The sequence below is a fragment of the Salmo salar genome, chromosome ssa14, assembly GCF_905237065.1.
Source record: "Salmo salar chromosome ssa14, Ssal_v3.1, whole genome shotgun sequence".
Taxonomy (NCBI): domain Eukaryota; kingdom Metazoa; phylum Chordata; class Actinopteri; order Salmoniformes; family Salmonidae; genus Salmo; species Salmo salar.
The window spans coordinates 87,423,945-87,444,840 of NC_059455.1; the positions used below are offsets into that span (position 1 = coordinate 87,423,945).

The following is a 20,896-nucleotide window of genomic DNA, read 5'->3' on the forward strand; positions in this document are numbered from 1 at the left end:
CATGCCCCATAGACACTGAAGGAAATGATAATAAATCAAAGAACAACAACTTGTGAAGACGTGTTACACTTTTAAAGTACCGCAATCTCCTTCTGAAATACAGACATAGACTACCTTCAGAGACAGACTACCTTCAGAGACAGACTACCTTCAGAACACAGATTACCTTCAGACACAGTCTACCTTCAGAACACAGACTACCTTCAGAGACAGACTACCTTCAGAACACAGACTACCTTCAGTCTACCTTCAGAACACAGTCTACCTTCAGAACACAGACTACCTTCAGAGACAGACTACCTTCAGAACACAGTCTACCTTCAGAACACAGTCTACCTTCAGAACACAGACTACCTTCAGAACACAGACCACCTTCAGAACACAGACTACCTTCAGAACACAGACCACCTTCAGAACACAGTCTACCTTCAGAACACAGACTACCTTCAGACACAGTCTACCTTCAGAACACAGTCTACTTTCAGAACACAGACTACCTTCAGACACAGACTACCTTCAAAACACAGACTACCTTCAGAACACAGACTACCTTCAGAACACAGACTACCTTCAGACACAGTCTACCTTCAGAACACAGACTACCTTCAGACACAGTCTACCTTCAGAACACAGACTACCTTCAGAGACAGACTACCTTCAGACACACTCTACCTTCAAAGACAGACTACCTTCAGAACACAGTCTACCTTCAGACACAGTCTACCTTCAGACACAGACTACCTTCAGACATAGTCTACCTTCAGAACACAGTCTACCTTCAGAACACAGACTACCTTCAGAACACAGACTACCTTCAGACACAGTCTACCTTCAGACACAGTCTACCTTCAGAGACAGTCTACCTTCAGACACAGTCTACCTTCAGAACACAGACTACCTTCAGAACACAGTCTACCTTCAGACACAGTCTACCTTCAGACACAGTCTACCTTCAGACACAGTCTACCTTCAGACACAGACTACCTTCAGAACACAGACTACCTTCAGAACACAGTCTACCTACAGAACACAGACTACCTTCAGAACACAGACTACCTTCAGACACAGACTACCTTCAGAACACAGACTACCTTCAGAACACAGACTACCTTCAGACACAGTCTACCTTCAGAACACAGACTACCTTCAGACACAGTCTACCTTCAGAACACAGACTACCTTCAGAGACAGACTACCTTCAGACACACTCTACCTTCAAAGACAGACTACCTTCAGAACACAGTCTACCTTCAGACACAGTCTACCTTCAGACACAGACTACCTTCAGACATAGTCTACCTTCAGAACACAGTCTACCTTCAGAACACAGACTACCTTCAGAACACAGACTACCTTCAGACACAGTCTACCTTCAGACACAGTCTACCTTCACAGACAGTCTACCTTCAGACACAGTCTACCTTCAGACACAGACTACCTTCAGAGACAGACTACCTTCAGACACAGTCTACCTTCAGACACAGTCTACCTTCAGACACAGACTACCTTCAGAACACAGACTACCTTCAGAACACAGTCTACCTTCAGACACAGTCTACCTTCAGAGCACAGACTACCTTCAGACACAGTCTACCTTCAGACACAGTCTACCTTCAGACACAGACAGTCTACCTTCAGACACAGACTACCTTCAGACACAGTCTACCTTCAGACACAGTCTACCTTCAGACACAGTCTACCTTCAGACACAGACTACCTTCAGAACACAGACTACCTTCAGAACACAGTCTACCTTCAGACACAGTCTACCTTCAGACACAGTCTACCTTCAGACACAGTCTACCTTCAGACACAGACTACCTTCAGAACACAGACTACCTTCAGAACACAGTCTACCTACAGAACACAGACTACCTTCAGAACACAGACTACCTTCAGACACAGACTACCTTCAGAACACAGACTACCTTCAGAACACAGACTACCTTCAGACACAGTCTACCTTCAGACACAGTCTACCAAACCCTGTGGAACTATGTAGGCTGTATTGTAACTTAGTTTCTTGTAAGAGTAGACACACACAAGTGACTAGCCATTTATTACCATTAATTGCCTTTCATCTACTTCCTGAAATGCTAATGAGCAGGAAGTGACTAATTCTCATTTCCTGTCTCTCGCAGGGCCCTCGTGGTTACAAGGGCATCAATGGACCAGTTGGCCAACCCGGACCCCCAGTAAGTATCCAGGAGACTGATATTTGCCATTGTGAGTTGATGGGTCTAATTGATCAATCTGATCAGAAGTGTTTGTCTCTCCTCTGTAGGGTGAGGAGGGACCTCAGGGACCACCTGGAGAGGCTGGGGAGAAAGGAGATTTAGTGAGTATTTTACCTAACAGCTATCCATCTTCTCCTCAGTGTCTAACTTAATCACACGGATGATGATGATTGTGATAGAGGTGTTGTTGATGATGACGATGATGAAGATAATGATGTTTCTTACAGGGTGGTCGAGGTATCAAGGGCCCACAAGGCGCTGTTGGCAAGAAGGGAGAGAACGTGAGTGAACAAACTAACTTCACACTTCTATAATCACACTATGGTCTGTTAACTTCTATTACTACGATATAAACAGTTTACTGTTCACACTATGGTCTGGTATCTGCTATTACTACAATATAACACAGTCTACTGTTCACACTATGGTCTGGTATCTGCTATTACTACAATATAACACAGTCTACTGTTCACACTATGGTCTGGTATCTGCTATTACTACAATATAACACAGTCTACTGTTCACACTATGGTCTGGTATCTGCTATTACTACGATATAAACAGTCTACTGTTCACACTATGGTCTGGTATCTGCTATTACTACAATATAACACAGTCTACTGTTCACACTATGGTCTGGTATCTGCTATTACTACAATATAACACAGTCTACTGTTCACACTATGGTCTGGTATCTGCTATTACTACAATATAACACAGTCTACTGTTCACACTATGGTCTGGTATCTGCTATTACTACAATATAACACAGTCTACTGTTCACACTATGGTCTGGTATCTTCTGTTACTACACACATCTCTACTGTGTAGTAATAACAGTGTTGGAGATATGGTTAGTCATACAGTATCATGTTAACTCATGTCTGGTGTTTCAGGGTCTGCCTGGTATCGACGGAAAGGATGGCACTCCTGGCATCCCTGGAATCAAGGTAAGGCCTGGCGTATATTTAATCTATGCACCTGTCCCTGAATCCTACCTGGATTAATGGGGATGATGGTGATGGGGATGATGATAGTGAGGATGATGATGATGATAATGCTGTTTATCATAGTGATGATAGTGATGATGATACTGTTGATGATGATAGTGGTGTGGATGATAATGATGAAAGTGATGATGATAATGATGTTGATGATAATGATGCCGATGATAATGTTGATGATAATGATAGTGATGATGATGATAATGATGTTGATGATGATGATGTTGATAATAGTGATGATGATGATGATGATGATGATGATAAAAGTGATGATGGTGGTGTTGATGATAATGATGATAGTGATGATGATAGTGGTGATAGTGATGATGATGATGATGATGATGATGATGATGATGATAGTGGTGATAGTGATGATGATGTTGATAATAGTGATGATGATGATGAGGATGATGTTGATTGTGATTATGGTGGTGTTGATGATAGTGATGATAATGATAAATCTCTTCTTCTTCCTTTTTCTGCAGGGTGCCCCAGGGCAGGCTGGGAGGCCTGGTGGTCCCGGTCACCAGGGAACAGCAGTTAGTAACACATTTAGTATCAACTGTTTGTGTGTGTACGCACGCGTGTGTGTGCGTGTGTGAGTGTGCATACATTGCTGTGTGATTGTGAGAGAAAGAGAGAGAGAGACCACCATCTAATATCCACTACAATTATCCCATCATTATTTATGATTATGTGAGAGAGAGAGAGAGAGAGAGAAAGAGAGAGAGAGAGAGATTAACCTCAGGTAGTCCATGTAAACAAGCTCTAAACCCTTATTGTCACCCAGAACACGCAAAGGGTGAGTCTTCTCACCCCCATAAATCACCCCCCACCTACACAGAACTCCAAAAAACAGAAAGAACAACGTTTTGCTGTGAATTACGTGTGTGTGTGTGTGTGTGTGTGTGTGTGTGTGTGTGTGTGTGTGTGTGTGTGTGTGTGTGTGTGTGTGTGTGTGTGTGTGTGTTTTCTGGGCAAGTGTCCAGCTTGACCCTTAGACTCAAGCCATTTTGGAATTTAAACCACCTTGAAATTGTTGCTTCTCTCCACCAGTGGGCAATTCCTCATAACACGTGTGTGTGCGTGTGTGTCTATGTGGTGTGTGTGTCTGTGTGGTGTGTGTGTGGTGTGTGGTGTGTCTGTGTGGTGTGTGTGTGTGTGTGTGTGTGTGTCTGTGTGAGAGAGAGAGAGAGAGAGAGAAAGGTAATGAGAGTGGGATTTCAATAATACACACGATCAAATTGTGACATTAATACAGCCACACTTTTAACACTGGCACTTAGTTTATCACCTACTTAGCAACACACACGCACACGCACGCACACACACGCACACACGCACGCACACACGCACACGCACACGCACACACACACGCACACACGCACGCACGCACGCACGCACGCACACACGCACACACACACACAGCAGTGACTCTTACCTTTGTACCACATTGTCCATTGTCTCCAGGCAGACCAGGTGCTCCCTGTGAATGCAGATTAGTGAGATAACGAGGCTGTATCCTCACTACACAGCTAGCTACATGTACATGAAAACCTTTAAGACAGTCACGTGTAAAGTAGAAACATAGAATAAGGGGTCACTTAGAAGTCCTTTATTTGACCTTTGACCTACTCTTTGGCCTTGTCTCTCTCATAGGGTTTGCCTGGCAGCCCCGGAACCAAGGGTGGACCTGGAGGCAAGGTAAGGCTGTGACCGTCTCCCCCTGTTTCTTTGTCCTACTGCTTCAGAACAATACAAACTAAAACACAAACTAAGACAAAGGAAGCTACTCCCTCAACTGATAACGGCAGGTAGCCTAGTGGTTAGAGCGTTGGACACAAGGTAAACATCTATTGTTCTGCCCCTGAACAAGGCAGTTAACCCACTGTTCCTAGGCCATCATTGTAAATAAGAATTTGTTCTTAATTGACTTACTTTCAGGGAGAGCCTGGTCCCAGAGGTCATGTTGGAATGTCTGGTGCCCCAGGACCTCAGGTAGGCCACCTGCCCATATGTAGTGTATGTTTGTTTCCCACACACCAGACTACAGATTGTTATTGTGACTGTTGTTAACCTCTCTCTCAATTCAATTTAATTCAAGGGGATTTATTGGCATGGGAAACATATGTTAACATTGCCAAAGCAACTGAAGTAGATAATAAACACAAGTGAAATAAACAAGAAAAATGAATGGTTAACTTTAGACTCACAGAAGTTCCAAAAGAATAAAGTCATTTCAAACGTCATATTATGTATATATACAGTGTTGTAATGATGTGCAAATGGTTAAAGTACAAAAGAGAAAATAAATAAGAATAAATATGGGTTGTATTGAAAATGGTGTTTGTTCTTCACTGGTTGACCTTTTCTTGTGGCAACAGGTCACAAATCTTGCTGCTGTGATGGCGCACTGTGGTATTTCACCCAGTAGATATGGGAGTTTAAAAATTGCATTTGTTTTCTAATTCAAATCAAATAAAAGTTTATTTGTCACATGCGCCGAATACAGTGTGAAATGCTTACTTACAGGCTCTAACCAATAGTGCAAAAAGGTATTAGGTGAACAATAGGTAAGTAAAGAAATAAAACAACAGTAAAAAGACAGGCTATATACAGTAGCGAGGCTATAAAAGTAGCGAGGCTACATACAGACAGCGGTTAGTCAGGCTGATTGAGGTAGTATGTACATGTAGGTATGGTTAAAGTGACTATGCATATATGATGAACAGAGAGTAGCAGTAGTGTAAAAGAGGGGTTGGCGGGTGGTGGGTGGCGGGACACAATGCAGATAGCCCGGTTAGCCAATGTGCGGGAGCACTGGTTGGTCGGCCCAATTGAGGTAGTATGTACATGAATCTATAGTTAAAGTGGCTAAGCATACATGATAAACAGAGAGTAGTAGCAGCGTGAAAAGAGGGATTGGGGAGGCACACAACGCAAATAGTCCGGGTAGCCATTTGATAACTTGTTCAGGAGTCTTATGGCTTGGGGGTTAAAACTGTTGAGAAGCCTTTTTGTCCTAGACTTGGCACTCTGGTACTGCTTGCCATGTGGTAGAGGAGAGAACAGTCTATGACTGGGGTGGCTGGGGTCTTTGACAATTTTTAGGGCCTTCCTCTGACACCGCCTGGGGTAGAGGTCCTGGATGGCAGGAAGCTTAGCACCAGTGACCCAGTAACCCTAACCCTAACCTTAACCCTAACCCTAACCCTAACCCTCTTGTCATGAGAATTTTTATCCCAATGGTTGAACTCAACTATCACTATAGCTTTGACCAATTCCCAGAAGTTTGTAAGACCCTGGTTAATGAAGAATTAGACAAAGCCCCCAGTCTGCAATAGGTTCGTTCTATATTCAGAGAACGTTCTGAAGTCAAAAATGCAAACACAGTCATTTTATAACTCCCACCCCCACCTAACACACACACACACACACACACACACACACACACACACACACACACACACACACACACACACACACACACACACACACACACACACACACACACAGTTTTATCACTTTTCTACCAGCCTTGGCAGTTTCTCGCCGTTTCTCTCCTCCCTAGATTAGAGAGGCCTTGGAAGGGCCCTCTTTCCTGTTGTCAACTTTTTCAGAGTTATAACCAGGTCATGTGTAGTTCAGTTGTCCTCTGTTTTCTCAACCATACACTTCTCCCTCTTAACTTGTCCCAAACAAACATTAATGGATTATAGTCTTATTATTCTAATACATTTCACACCATTAAATATGTTTCAGGGTGGAATTCTTTAGTCATTACTTTAAACATATAAATTCCTTTATCACCTCTGTAGTGCCTTGCGGTCAGAGGCCGAGCAATTGCCGTACCAGGCAGTGATGCAACCGGTCAGGATGATCTCGATGTTGCAGCTGTAGAACGTTTGAGGATCTCAGGACCTGAGGGGGAATAGGCTCTTCACGACTGTCTTGGTGTGTTTGGAGCGTTCTAGTTTGTTGTTGATGTGGACACCAAGGAACTTGAAGCTCTCAACCTGCTCCACTACAGCCCCGTCGATGAGAATGGGGGCGTGCTTGGTCCTCCTTTTCCTGTAGTCCACAATCATCTCCTTGGTTATGATTGTGGACTTCAATCTCATCTTGGTTACGTTGTGGGATAGGTTGTTATTCTAGCACCACCCAGCCAGGTCTCTGACCTCCTCCCTATAGGCTGTCTCGTTGTTGTCGGTGATCAGGCCTACCACTGTTGTGTCATCTGCAAACTTAATGATGGAGTCGTGCCTGGCCATGCAGTTGTTGGTGAACAGGGAGTACAGGAAAGGACTGAGCACGCACTGCTGGGGAGCTCCAGTGTTGAGGATCAGTGTGGCAGATGTGTTGCTTTGTGGATCTGTGTAATCTGAGGGAAATATGTGTCTCTAATATGGTCATACATTTGGCAGGAGGTTAGGAGGTGCAGCTCAGTTTCCACCTCATTTTGTGGGCAGTGTGCACATAGCCTGTCTTCTCTTGAAAGCCAGGTCTGCCCCCTGCGGCCTTTCTCAATAGCAAGGCTATGCTCACTGAGTCTGTACATAGTCAAAGATTTCCGTAAGTTAGGGTCAGTCACTGTGGTCAGGTATTCTGCCACTGTGTTCTCTCTGTTTAGGGTAAAATAGCATTCTAACTTGATCTGTTTTTTGGGGGAATTATTTCCAATGTGTCAAGTAATTATCTTTTTGTTTCTCATGATTTGGTTGGGTCTAATTGTGTTGCTGTCCTGGGGCTCTGTGGGGTGTGTTTGTGTTTGTGAACAGAGCCCTAGGACCAGCTTGCTTAAGGGACTCTTCTCCATGTTCATCTCTCTGTAGGTGATGGCTTTGTTGTGGAAGGTTTGGGAATCGCTTCCTTTTAGGTAGTTGTAGAATTTAACGTCTATTTTCTGGATTTTGATAATTAGCGGGTATCGACCTAATTCTGCTCTGCATGCATTATTTGGTGCTTTACGTTGTACACAGAGGATGTGTTTGCAGAATCTACATGCAGAGTCTCAATTTGATGTTTGTCCATTTTGTGAATTCTTTGTTGTTGAGCGGACCCCAGATGTCACAACCATAAAGGGCAATGGGTTCTATGACTAATTCAAGTATTTTTAGCCCGATCCTAATTGGTATGTCAAATTTTCTGTTCCTTTTGATGGCATAGAAGGCCCTTCATGCCTTGTGTCTCAGATCGTTCACAGCTTTGTGGAAGTTACCTGTGGCGCTGATGTTTAGGCCAAGGTATGTATAGTTTTTTTGTGTGCTCTAGGGCAATGGTGTCTAGATGGAATTTGTATTTGTGGTCCTGGCGACTGGACCTTTTTTGTAACACCATTATTTTGGTCATACTGAGATTTACTGTCAGGGCCCAGGTCTGGCAGAATCTGTGCAGAAGATCTAGGTGCTGCTGTAGGCCCTCCTTGGTTGGTGACAGAAGCGCCAGATCATCAGCAAACAGTAGACATTTGACTTCAGATTCTAGTAGGGTGAGGCTGGGTGCTGCAGACTATTCTGGTGCCCGCGCCAATTCGTTGATATATGTGTTGAAGAGTGTGGGGCTTAAGCTGCATCCCTGTCTCACCCCACGGCCTTGTGGAAAGAAATGTGTGTGTTTTTTTGCCAATTTTAACCGCGGACTTGTTTGTGTACATGGATTTTATGTTGTTTGTTTTTCCCCCAACACCACTTTCCATCAATTTGTATTGCAGACCCACATGCAAAATTGAGTCAAAGGCTTTTTTGAAGTCAACAAAGCATGAGAAGACTTTGTTTTGGTTTGTTTGTTTGTCAGTTAGGGTGTGCAGGGTGCATATGTGATCTGTCATACGATAATTTGGTAAAAAGCCAATTTGGCATTTGCTCAGTACATTGTTTTCACTGATGAAATGTACAAGTCTGCTGTTAATAATAATGCAGAAGATTTTCCCAAGGTTGCTGTTGACGCATATCCCACGGTAGTTATTGGGGTCTCTCTCTCTTTCTCTCTCAGGGTGAGCCTGGTCTTCCTGGTGAAGCTGGTATGGAGGGCGTTCCTGGACCTAAGGTATCTTCTCCCATCACTATAACAAGTCATCATCACTATAACAAGTGCTATGGAGTTTTTGAATCCATCAAAAACATTACATTTCTAAATAAAAGTTCATTCAGAGTTACACATCCTCACATTCTCACTCCCCCTCTCTGTCTCTCTGTCTCTCTGTCTCTCTGTCTCTCCGTCTCTGTCTCCCTCTCTCTCTCTCTCCCCCTCTCTCTCCCCCTCTCTCCCCCACTCTCTCTCTCTCTCTCTCTCTCTCTCTCTCTCTCTCTCTCTCTCTCTCTCTCTGTCTCTCTCGTTCTCTCTCCCTCAGGGTGACAGAGGCCAGAGGGGAGCTGTAGGGCCACAGGGTATTGTCGGCAAGGCTGTAAGTTACTTCTGCACATCTCAGCAGAAACATGTACTTTTGGCTAAATCTGTGGTTCTCTAACTTCGGTTCCTGACAGGAGATCACTTTTAAAATAACAAGTAAACACACATCTAGCCAGGACAATAATCTAAGTGTTGTTGTGTGTCTGCAGGGCAACAAGGGTATGAGAGGGCCTATGGGCGTCCCAGGGGCTCAAGGCATCTCAGGAACCAAGGGAGACAAGGTGTGTGTGTGTGTGTGTGTGTGTGTGTGTGTGTGCGCGTGTGCGCGCGCGTGTGTGTCTGTGAAAAATACTCTTAATCTTTGTGTGTACCTGTGTGTAAAATATATGTGTGTGCTCTTGCATCTGTAAGTTTACGGATGTGTCTGTATCGAGACATATTGTTTGTGTGTGTCCGTGCGAGTGCATGTGTGTGTTCGTTTTAATGATGAACGTCGAAGCCACAATGAGGATGCATTCCTGTCGATATCATACACATGTGATCATGCAGTTACCCAAATTGCCTGTTGGTGGCAGTGCTGACCCACAAATCCTCCAGCCTCATAAAGATGCTGCCGTTGTCCCACACAGAGCCTTAGCAATATAAATGATAGTACTAGAGTCGGCATCTCCCATGTCTTTAGATGAAACTACATATTTCTTACTGTGTGCTGTGTCTCCTGCAGTCCTTAGCTGGATCAATATATTGACCTTGCTCTTTATTATAATGTATTATGTATTTGACTGTATTTACTGTGTGACTAATTTTTCTTTACACAGGGATTCCAAGGAAAAGTTGGGGCGAAGGGAGACTTTGTGAGTAGCAGTAAGCCTGTGATTTAAACCAATGCCATAGCCGCATAATGAAGTATCCATAATGACTCCTGTATGATGCAATTGGAATAGGCAATCTTTGTAATAGCCGATGATCAATAATTTTTTCTCTCTCACTCTCTCCTCTTTCAGGGTGATCCTGGTGTAGAAGGCTTGGCTGGGGAGAAAGGAGAGAAGGTGAGTGGCTTTATCAGGATGGGACGAGGGAGAAAAGGCATCATAAAGGGGGATGCCATATTCTGGAAGAGGAAAGATTGAGTCTAAGGGGAAATTTCTACCTTCCTAACTGTATTACACAGTTAGGATTTCAGACTGGATTGGACTGACCTTTCTGTCTGTCTGTCTGTCTGTCTGTCTGTCTGTCTGTCTGTCTGTCTGTCTGTCTGTCTGTCTGTCTGTCTGTCTGTCTGTCTGTCTGTCTGTCTGTCTGTCTGTCTGTCTGTCTGTCTGTCTGTCTGTCTGTCTGTCTGTCTGTCTGTCCTCCTCCGGCAGGGTTTGGGTGGTGAGCCTGGACCCAAAGGACAGGTAAGTACATCACTGGGGTTACTCCCAATCACACTTAATTCATAGTAGATGGAAGCTAGTCGAAGCTAGCTGAAGCTAGTCAAAGCTAGTCGAAGATAGTCAAAACGAATCAAAGCTGGTTGAAGCTAATCAAAACTAATATAAGCAACTTGAAACTAGCTGAATCTATTCAAAGCTAGTGGAAGCCTGTTGAAGATAGTCAATGCTAGTTGAAGCTAGTTAAAGCTAGTTGAAACTAGTCGAAGCTAGTTAATGCTATTTGAAGCTAGTCAATGCTAGTAGAAGATAGTTGAAGCTAGTCTAAGCTATTTGAAACTAGTAGAATTTAGTTGAACCAACTCTAAGTTAGTTGAAGCTAGTTGAAGCTAGTTCATGCTAATCTATCAAACAGTGTTGTCATTTTGGGTCTCATCTGCCACTCTTTCCTCCACAGCAAGGAGTGAGGGGAGAGACAGGGTTCAATGGCCTCACAGGAGACTCAGGCAAACCAGGAGACCAGGGACCAGGAGGACTGCCCGGGCCTCGCGGCCTCAATGGGGAGAGAGGAGTACCAGGCATGCCAGGCATTGTGGGGGCAGCAGTGAGTCCTAACCAGCTTTGACATAACAACACAGATTAGTGAGATAGTGGTGTGGTTACACTCAATAGAGAATGCTAGTGACTGACTGACTGACTGACTGACTGACTGACTGACTGACTGACTGACTGATTGCTTGATGATTGGTTGGTTTTTTCCTTCCTCTCCTCTATATTCCTTTCCTCCATCTTACATCTACTATCATATCATCCATCTTTCCCTCTCTCTCCCTCTCCTTGCTCCTCTACAGGGACGGGATGCATCAGACCAGCACATCATTGAGGTGGTTCTGAAGATGCTGCAAGGTAAGAGATCACAACATTATAAATCTACTTGAGTCTACTGTATCCAGGTAAAACATTGACTGTATACGTACTATAGCTAATATACATCCTCTATCCTCCTCCTCCAGAGCGTCTGGCGGCTGTAGCGGTGAGCGCTAAGCGTGCCGTACTGGGTGGAGCCGGTGTCATGGGTCCCCCTGGTCCTCCCGGACCCCCAGGAGCTCCCGGTGCTCAGGGCCCACACGGCCTCACTGGCGCCCGCGGCATCCCTGGCATGTTTGGAGCCTCCGGACAGATCGGCAACACCGGACTGAAAGGTAGAAACTGAAATTGGTGACTTTCCAGATAAAAAGAGACACTGATCACTCAAAGAGTAATATAACAGATTAATACCACTGGCCCCTCTCCATCCCTCCATCTTTCTCTCTTTCAGGAAAGAGAGGAGCGAAGGGAGACAGAGGAGATCCTGGTAAACCACATGCTGGCCAACCAGGACCCCCGGGAATACCAGGTGAGACCCCAGGAGCACCACACACACACACACACACACACACACACACACACACACACACACACACACACACACACACACACACACACACACACACACACACACACACACACACACACACACACACACACACACACACACACACTCAGCAGTGACTGTCCTGTACACACCTATCCAGTTGCTGTAAAGGTGTGCAGGAGGTGCATGCGCGTACCGATAAGACGCATGGGATGTGAGTAGCTCTATTTCGTACCGACAAAACTGTGGTTATACAATATGTAGAAACTGTGGTTATACAGTATGTAGAAACTGTGGTTATACAGTATTTAGACACTATGGTTATACAGTATGTAGAGACTATGGTTATACAGTATGTAGAGACTGTGGTTATACAGTATGTAGAAACTGTGGTTATACAGTATGTAGAAACTGTGGTTATACAGTATGTAGAAACCAGACAACAAAGCTTAAATTAAGCCTCTTAAAATTGCTTAATCAATATATCCCCAGCAACTGTAAGAGAGTGAGCAGTCAGTTATGTACGACAGCGAACCAATCAGTTGGTAAAGAGGCTTGGCTGCACAAATCCAACAAGCCATGGCTTCCCCCAGAGGAAAAGATCAGGAGCAACTTGGAGACGCAAACAAGAGTAATTAACACCTAAAGGATTTCCAGGAAAACAAAGCTAAAATACTCTCAACGCTCACCAAAACAAACAAACTGCTACAAACTTTTTTTTAAAAGTAGATTCGCTCGAAAAGAAGGTAGAGGCTATTGTGTCAGACATGCATATACAAGGTTTGCGCATGAATGAACAAGACAACAAAATGTGTCATTTGAAAACTAGAAGTTGAATTGGACCAGCAAGAAAACAGAATGAGATGAAACAACATGAGAATATTGAATACAGGAACAGGTATGGAAGAAATGGCAAAGGATGGAATGAATCAGTGCCAACGAAGCCCTAAACAAGCTGCAAGAAACCTTTCCAGTTGAAGGAGGAGACCTGCACTGAGCACAAAGCAGGAAAAATATATAATCACAGTGATGCCAAAGGCCAGCTTATCGTAAATTGAGACAATATTCTTTCCCTCTCCCCCCAATGCAATCTATACTCTACTTTCCCCAAGAAGCTGTTCTTCTCTGTGAAGTAATGATAGAAGTAGCCAATGCCAATGGGCTACATGGACACTGAAAGACAGTACAAAGGGGGAAATATAGCGTGTACTTTATGTCAATCACTGTTCTATGGATGTGTGTGTGGGTGTGGAAAAAATACCCAATTGTCATACTTGAGTAAAAGTAAAGATACCTTAACAGAAAATGACTCAAGTAAAAGTGAAAGTCACCCAGTAAAATACTACTTGAGTAAACGTCTAAAAGTATTTGGTTTTAAATATACTTAAGTATCACAAGTAAATGTAATTGCTAAAATAAGTAAAAGTATAAATAATTTGAAATTCCTTATATTAAGCAAACCAGATGACACCAGTTTTGTGTTTTATTAATTACGGATAGCCAGGGGCACATTCCAACACTCAGACTTCATTTTAAAACAAATAATTTGTGTTTAGTAAGTCCGCCAGATCAGAGGCAGTAAAATGCTCTAAAATGAATAAGAGTTCTGGCCAAATTAGGAGAGGATGTCAAGTCTTTATTGTTCCTTGTTTGCCATTATGGTTAAGACCCAATGATGGTTATTGGTGGGAGATTGGCTCTGTCCGATGGATCAGGACGGGGGAGGTGGCAAGGCATCAGACACTTCCCTGAAGTATGTGTGGTGTCTCCACTCATCTCACTTCGGTCTCTCGGTGGACCCACTCACCCCAAGTAGAGCCCCACCAGCCACGATACTTAATTTAATTCACAAGGTATTACAAACTGACCACAGTATTTAAGTGGCAGTCTTTCTTCAATGTATTTATGATATAATCCACAGATTTGTGGTATATTAGGGGAAGAGTAGGAGCTAAAAGCCCTAAAAAGGCACAGTGCCTCAAAGTACAAATAAGTACTTGCTTTATGTTTCATGTGTGTTCTCTGTTAAATGTTTGCTCAGCCTAAATGTTCCTACATGTTCTCATGTTTCATATATGTAATCTATACAATAACTGTATTCACACTAGGACTTTTCCATATCCATCGGATGTCAACCGCCCTCATATGACGTGTCTGCTAAAAGGTTTTATCTGGTTCTTCAAAGAAGGACAGAACAGACAAGGTTAACTTTGATTCTATACAAGGCTAACACAATCCAAATGATTACATGGAATGTGTAAAAAAAGCACCAGGTTCTTGAACATTTAAAGAGATTGTCAGGTGATGTGTTTTTCCTGCAAGTTCTACACTTCAAAAAAGGAGAAATGTAATATTTAAAGAGAAGCTGGTTTGGAAAGGTCTATGCTGCACCTACTGTAGTAGCAGCAGAAGTGTAGGCATCCTGATAAACAAGAATACACACTTTAATCCCAGCACACGGACCAAGAGGTACGTTTTCTAACTTTGAATTGTTCCTTACATGGGGATAAATACACATAACTTTCATTGTATATCCCCCCCAGTGGCAAACCTAGTGTTTTTAGATAGAATTGAAGCTACAGTGCATTTGGAAAGTATTCAGAGCCGTGGACTTTTTCCACATTTTGTTTCGTTACAGCCTTATTCTAAAATGGATTAAATTACTTTTTTCTTCATCAATCTACACACAATGCCCTATAATGACAACGCCAAAAAATGTCTGCCACATTGAAGTTCCCCAAGAACACAGTTGCATCCATCATTCTTAAATGGAAGAAGTTTGGAACCACCCAAGATTCTTCCTAGAGCTGGCCGCCTTTGCCAAACTGAGCAATCGGGGGAGAAGGGGCTTGGTCAGGGAGGTGACCAAGAACCCGATTGTAACTCTGACAGAGCTCTAGAGTTCCTCTGTGGAGATGGGAGAACCTTCCAGAAGGACAACCATCCCTGCAGCACTCCACCAATCAGGCCTTTATGGTAGAGTGGCCAGACAGAAGCCAGTCCTCAGTAAAAGGCACATGACAGCCCGCTTGAAGTTTGCCAAAGGACACCTAAAGGACTCTCAGACCATGAGAAACAAGATTCTCTGGTCTGATGAAACCAATATTGAGCTCCTTGGCCTGAATGCCAAGTGTCACGTCTGGAGAAAACCTGGCACCATCCCTACAGTGAAGCATGGTGGTGGCAGCATCATGCTGTGGGGATGTATTTCAGCGGCAGGGTCTTGCTCCAGAGCGTTCAGGGGCTCAGACTGGGGTGAAGGTTCACCTTCCAACAGGACAACAACCGTAAGCACAGAGCCAAGACAACGCAGGAGTGGCTTCGGGACAAGTCTCTGAATGTCCTTGAATGGCCCAGCCAGAGCCCGGACTTGAACCCAGTTGAACATCTCTGGAGAGACCTGAAAATAGCTGTGCGGCGACGCTCCCCATCCAACCTGACAGACCTTGAGAGGATCTGCAGAGAACAATGGGAGAAACTCCCCAAATACAGCTGTGCCAAGCTTGTAGCATCATACCCAAGAAGCCTCAAGGCTGAAATTGCTGCCAAAGGTGCTTCAACAAACTACAGAGTAAAGGGTTCGAATACTTATGTAAATGTTATACTTCAGCTTTTGTTAAGTTTTTTTGCTAAATTTCCTGAAAACCTGTTTTTGTTTTGTCATTATGGGGTATTGTGTGTAGATTGATGAGGGAAAAATTATTTAATCCATTTTAGAATAAGGATGTAATGTAACAAAATGTGGAAAAAGCCAAGAGGTCTGAATACTTTCTGAATGCACTGTATCAAACCCAGACAGGAACTATTATTTTAGCAGATGACGTGAATCAAGCATTCAGCCAGTTAGACAGGCATAGCAACAAAAAAGCACATGGAAATTCAAGTAACTTCCAAAGAGTGTTCATTACTACAAATATTTTACAGGCACCTGGAGATTATTATCCCCAACTACAAAAAAGACTACTCTTTTTCTTCTCAAAGTTTAAAAAGCTCTTCATAAAAGTTTATTCCAAAAATGCTCACAACAATATACTGGGTTATAAAATCCATGATATAGTGATATCGGATCATTCTCCTGTATCATGCTTAATTACACCAACAGAAAATGCACTTATAGTCAGAGAATAATTATGGATAATGAACAGAGCGCATCTTCAAGTCCCGAAATGTATTACATACGTAAAAAAAAAACTTTACCATAACAGTTGTAGACATACAGCACAGAGAAAAGCCGTCCCCCAACATCATTTGGAATGCTTTATGGGGTACATTAGGGGAACGATAATCTCATACTATGCATAAATTCAATCTGAGTTAGTAATGAATTATTCTTCGATTTTCATTTCTATCTTAGAAAAAGCCAATAAAAAATGTACTAGGTAAAGAAGAAAATTACATTTCTGAACTTAAGCAGGAATATAATCTTTTACTTTTGAAGAGCCAACAACTACAGGTTAAACTGAAATAAAGCATACTATAGCATAAAGAATAAATTGAAATCACACAAAAATAAATATTAGACACTGTTTAAACATTCCCTCGGAGAAATGCACCAGGGAATGCTTTATGGGGCTTTCATATAGAATTGTATTTTATATTCTGGGACAAAGTAATGCCCCTATTTATTCCAATGATACCAAACGTCATTCAATTCTATGCTTCCGAGTTCCATGTATCAAACTGTTATTTCAGTCATATTAAAATGAGGAAAATCTGGAGAGTCCCCTGCAGATTACAGACCCATACATTTTATAAAGCGGGACAATAAAATAATAACAAACCTCAAAAGCAACAGAATGGCAAAAATCTTACCAGACTTGATACATATTAATCAAACAGGGTTTTCAAACAGCGCATCTAATGAATATGAACATTCTCCCATTAATCTTATAGGTAGAATAAACCTATTTAGAATGGCAAGGGTCCCAAAGTTTTTATATTTTATTTTGGTAATATCAATTACCCCATTAAAGACATTCTTTAAAAAAGTATTCTCGGACATAACATAACAGACTTCATATGGGAAAATAAAACTTGTAGAATAAATAGGAAAGTTAACCTTCCAGACATGGAACTGTATAAACTCGCCACCCAAGGCTTTTACTTGCGACATTTAGTTAAATGCACTAAACTGGAACAATGGGTACATAATGAAGATATGTATGCTCATCCCTAGAATCTTTTTAAACATAGAAAAACACAAACTAGAAAACCCCCCATCACACCCTGACCTACTCTACCATAGAAAAGAACAGCTTACTATGGTCAGGACGTGACAGATGGAGCTAAAAACATTAACAACTTCATAGTTAAGAACACTGCAACAGCATTAAAGAAAATGAAATGAATTCTACAATAACCAACATATCTCCCTAAAAACACACCTCTATGGAACAATCGTTCAATAGCTTCACCGATAAATTGGCCCACATGGAAAACCAAAGGCATAGAAACTGTAAATGACAGAGTAATAGGAAATACAATTATTTCAATGACAGAATGAAAAACTATTTTGGACTGATTAATGTAGACATTTTCAAATACTATATTGGGCTCCGAAGTGGCGCATTGGTCTAAGGCACTGCATGTCAGTGCTAGAGGCGTCACTACAGACCTTGGTTTGATCCCGGGCTGTAGCACAACCGGCGGTGATCAGGAGTCCCATAGGGCGGTGCACAGTTGTCCGGGTTAGAGGAGGGCTTGGCCGGGGTAGGCCGTCATTGTAAAATAAGAATTTGTTCTTAACTGACTTGCCTATTTAAATTAATGTTAGATTAAAAAAAATGCAACTTAAAAGTTTTATATCACAAAATATTGACCTGAACACTTTTGGACATCAGAGCAATGTTGAGGAAATCCTGTTTGAGTCAGAAACAGATGCTCATATGATAGGTAAGATATACAACACAATGACAATCTGTTAGAAATAAATATAAACTATTGGAACCAATAATTAATAATGGATATTGGCATAAGATGGAAGGAGTGTTGGAACATAATGAACAAAATTACAGTTAACAAAACTGTACTCTTAATCCAGTATAAACTAATATAAATGTATAGAATTTATTATACAAAAAAACTAAATTAACAAATTCTACACTACAACTGCAGAGTCATGTCTTTAGTGTAAAACTAACAATGACTCAATAATTCATGCCTTCTGGGAGTGCTATAAAGTCCAAAAGTTCTGGGCAGAGTTAAAAAGCTGCGCTGGCAGTCTGAAGTTTTACAATGTAAGTTTACTTTTAATACGTCTATCTGCATATTTCATGACATGGCATGCTTTATTATTTAAATATTGAAAACAAATCTGGCTACAGACAGAAACAATTTAATACCATTTGAAGTTATATGGGGCAGAGTCTTATAAAGCATTAGGAACAGCAATGGGTGTTGATACGGTGGGAACATGTGGGTCTGAGCAAGTGTGATATTATGTTTGTGGAAATGTATGTATGTAAATGTTAAATTGTCTATTGTTTTTGTCTATGTATGTTTTAGTTTATTGTACAAAATAATTACAAAAAATATTACAATAAAAAGTGTATCAACTTACCTCAGCAAGTCATAGTGTCAAACTAAAACTTTAAAAACTCTTCCTCCTCAGGTCCCCCTGGTATTGACGGCGTGGCTCGAAATGGTAAGCCTGGTGAGCGAGGCCCCCAGGGCTCGGCAGGAGAGGCTGGTCGTCCTGGTAAGGCGGGCCCCACTGGTCTTCCAGGGTTCTGTGAGGCTGCAGCCTGCCTAGCTGCCTCGGCCTACACCTCCCCCAGATTACAGGACTCCGCCAGGGTCAAGGGCCCCGGAGTCTAACCTGAGACCTCTCCATCAAGAGCCCCACAACACCAGGGCGAAAGAGAGAGACAGAAGAGAGAGAGAAGCAGGGAGAGAGGAGAGAGGGAGAGAACTCTTCTTTATTGGATACCAACGAGAGCAAGGAGTGGGGGCAATACTATCGTGACTGACATTGCCCCTCTGACCCCTAAACTGACGACCTTCAGTTTAACTGTTTGGAGACTGTTTGCAACATACACCATGCCCATCTAATCACCATGAGGACAGCCACTCACAGCCAATAATACACCTCTGAATTTACAATCACTGGTTCTGGATTGGCTGATGTCAATGTCAGTCACGTCCAACTGCCCCACCCCCCACCACAGAGGGAAAGAGAATGATGCCGCGTTCAAAACAACTGGGTGCTCAAAACTCTGAAATCTCCGACTTCCGACTTCAGTGCGTTCAAGACATCTGGGAACTCAGAAAAAAACCGAGCTCCGACTGGAAAAAATAGTTTTGAACGGACATCCAACTCGGAATTCCAACTCGGAATTCTCAGGCCTCTTTCTAGAGCTTCAACTTTCCAAGCTGAAGATCACTGACGTCATGATTTTTTTGGGGGTTCCCAGTTGTCTTGAACGCGTCATGGGAGAGACGTAGTGACATCAGAATCCTATCCAGTGACGTCATTGATAATGTCATCAGCAGCAGCCGTAGCCCCTGGACTGGGGGGACTAGAGATAGACTTTGTGTCTAGTGATTGGAGCTTTTTTATTTTATATACAGTGGTCACTTTAAATGCTATTGTTTTATACCTGAAATATTAATTTAGAAATATGTTTTGAAGCAGAAAAGGCAAGCATATGACCCCCTCCACCCCCCACCAAACAACAAGTGGCTTACAAGTGTACACAAAACTACCAATAAAAGATTAGGATCAAAATCCACACTCCATATTGTACCGTTGTAAGATGTATTGCTAAACTCCTCGCCTGTATGCTTGAGTGAAATAGTGAAACCCCTTTTCTATCTCACATGTACATTGCCGCCACTTTCTACCTTCGCCTCATTTTAGAAAAAATGATTTATTTTGCCTTGATCTCTTCCTCTAGTTGCCTGGCAACAGCACATCCTGATGGGCACTCCCATCTATTTCCCATAATTCAGTGCTGCACATCTTTGTAAATGTTTGTTGATTTTATGTAGAGAAAAAAGAGGGTGGGTTAGAATATGATCCAACCAAAACAACCCCTGTATTAATGAACCTAATCAGCAATAAAGTTTAAAAGTTCAAATGACTGCTTTTCCAAACAGATCAGTTACAGTTATCAATCTTTCTATGCCACTGTCAACTAACTTCCACAGAGTCAATCAATGTCAACATTCTAACAACTAGGACATATTATTTTCATTAACAGAAACTATCTATTTATTGTTCTTTATATGATTCATCTGTAAAGACGTTTAATTTCTTTTTTTCCCTGGTTGTTCAGGTCAACCAATTCCAAAACAATAAAAAATTACGTTTTGTAAAACCTGAATGTTCTTCCCTACCATGTGGGAACCGTTGGATCTTTGAATAGAAACAATTATTGTACTAAAATGACATGGTCATTATTCCAGTGGGTTTAGAGATGGTTTAACAGGAAGAGTCTAGACTTTCTCTGTCTTCCTGTGAAACTCCAGTCCAGTCAGTGCTGCTAAGTTGGCTGCCAACTGTTTTCCAAGAAAATGCAA

The 20,896-nt window shown here is 42.4% G+C and overlaps 1 protein-coding gene across 1 annotated transcript in view; it reads left to right on the plus strand.

Moving 5' to 3' along the window:
* Positions 1 to 20,700, plus strand: part of LOC106570512 (collagen alpha-2(IX) chain) — a 36,594-nt gene extending 15,894 nt beyond the window's left edge. Inside the window, exons 15-32 of the mRNA XM_014142930.2 lie at positions 2,142 to 2,195; positions 2,285 to 2,338; positions 2,465 to 2,518; positions 3,134 to 3,187; positions 3,727 to 3,780; positions 4,901 to 4,945; positions 5,186 to 5,239; positions 9,233 to 9,286; positions 9,591 to 9,644; positions 9,799 to 9,870; positions 10,408 to 10,443; positions 10,594 to 10,638; positions 10,954 to 10,986; positions 11,420 to 11,566; positions 11,814 to 11,868; positions 11,976 to 12,164; positions 12,281 to 12,358; positions 18,987 to 20,700. Coding sequence (XP_013998405.2) covers positions 2,142 to 2,195; positions 2,285 to 2,338; positions 2,465 to 2,518; positions 3,134 to 3,187; positions 3,727 to 3,780; positions 4,901 to 4,945; positions 5,186 to 5,239; positions 9,233 to 9,286; positions 9,591 to 9,644; positions 9,799 to 9,870; positions 10,408 to 10,443; positions 10,594 to 10,638; positions 10,954 to 10,986; positions 11,420 to 11,566; positions 11,814 to 11,868; positions 11,976 to 12,164; positions 12,281 to 12,358; positions 18,987 to 19,192 — 1,338 coding nt within the window. The 3' untranslated portion in view covers positions 19,193 to 20,700. The remainder of the gene's footprint in view (positions 1 to 2,141; positions 2,196 to 2,284; positions 2,339 to 2,464; positions 2,519 to 3,133; positions 3,188 to 3,726; positions 3,781 to 4,900; positions 4,946 to 5,185; positions 5,240 to 9,232; positions 9,287 to 9,590; positions 9,645 to 9,798; positions 9,871 to 10,407; positions 10,444 to 10,593; positions 10,639 to 10,953; positions 10,987 to 11,419; positions 11,567 to 11,813; positions 11,869 to 11,975; positions 12,165 to 12,280; positions 12,359 to 18,986) is intronic.
* Positions 20,701 to 20,896: the final 196 nt, after the last annotated feature.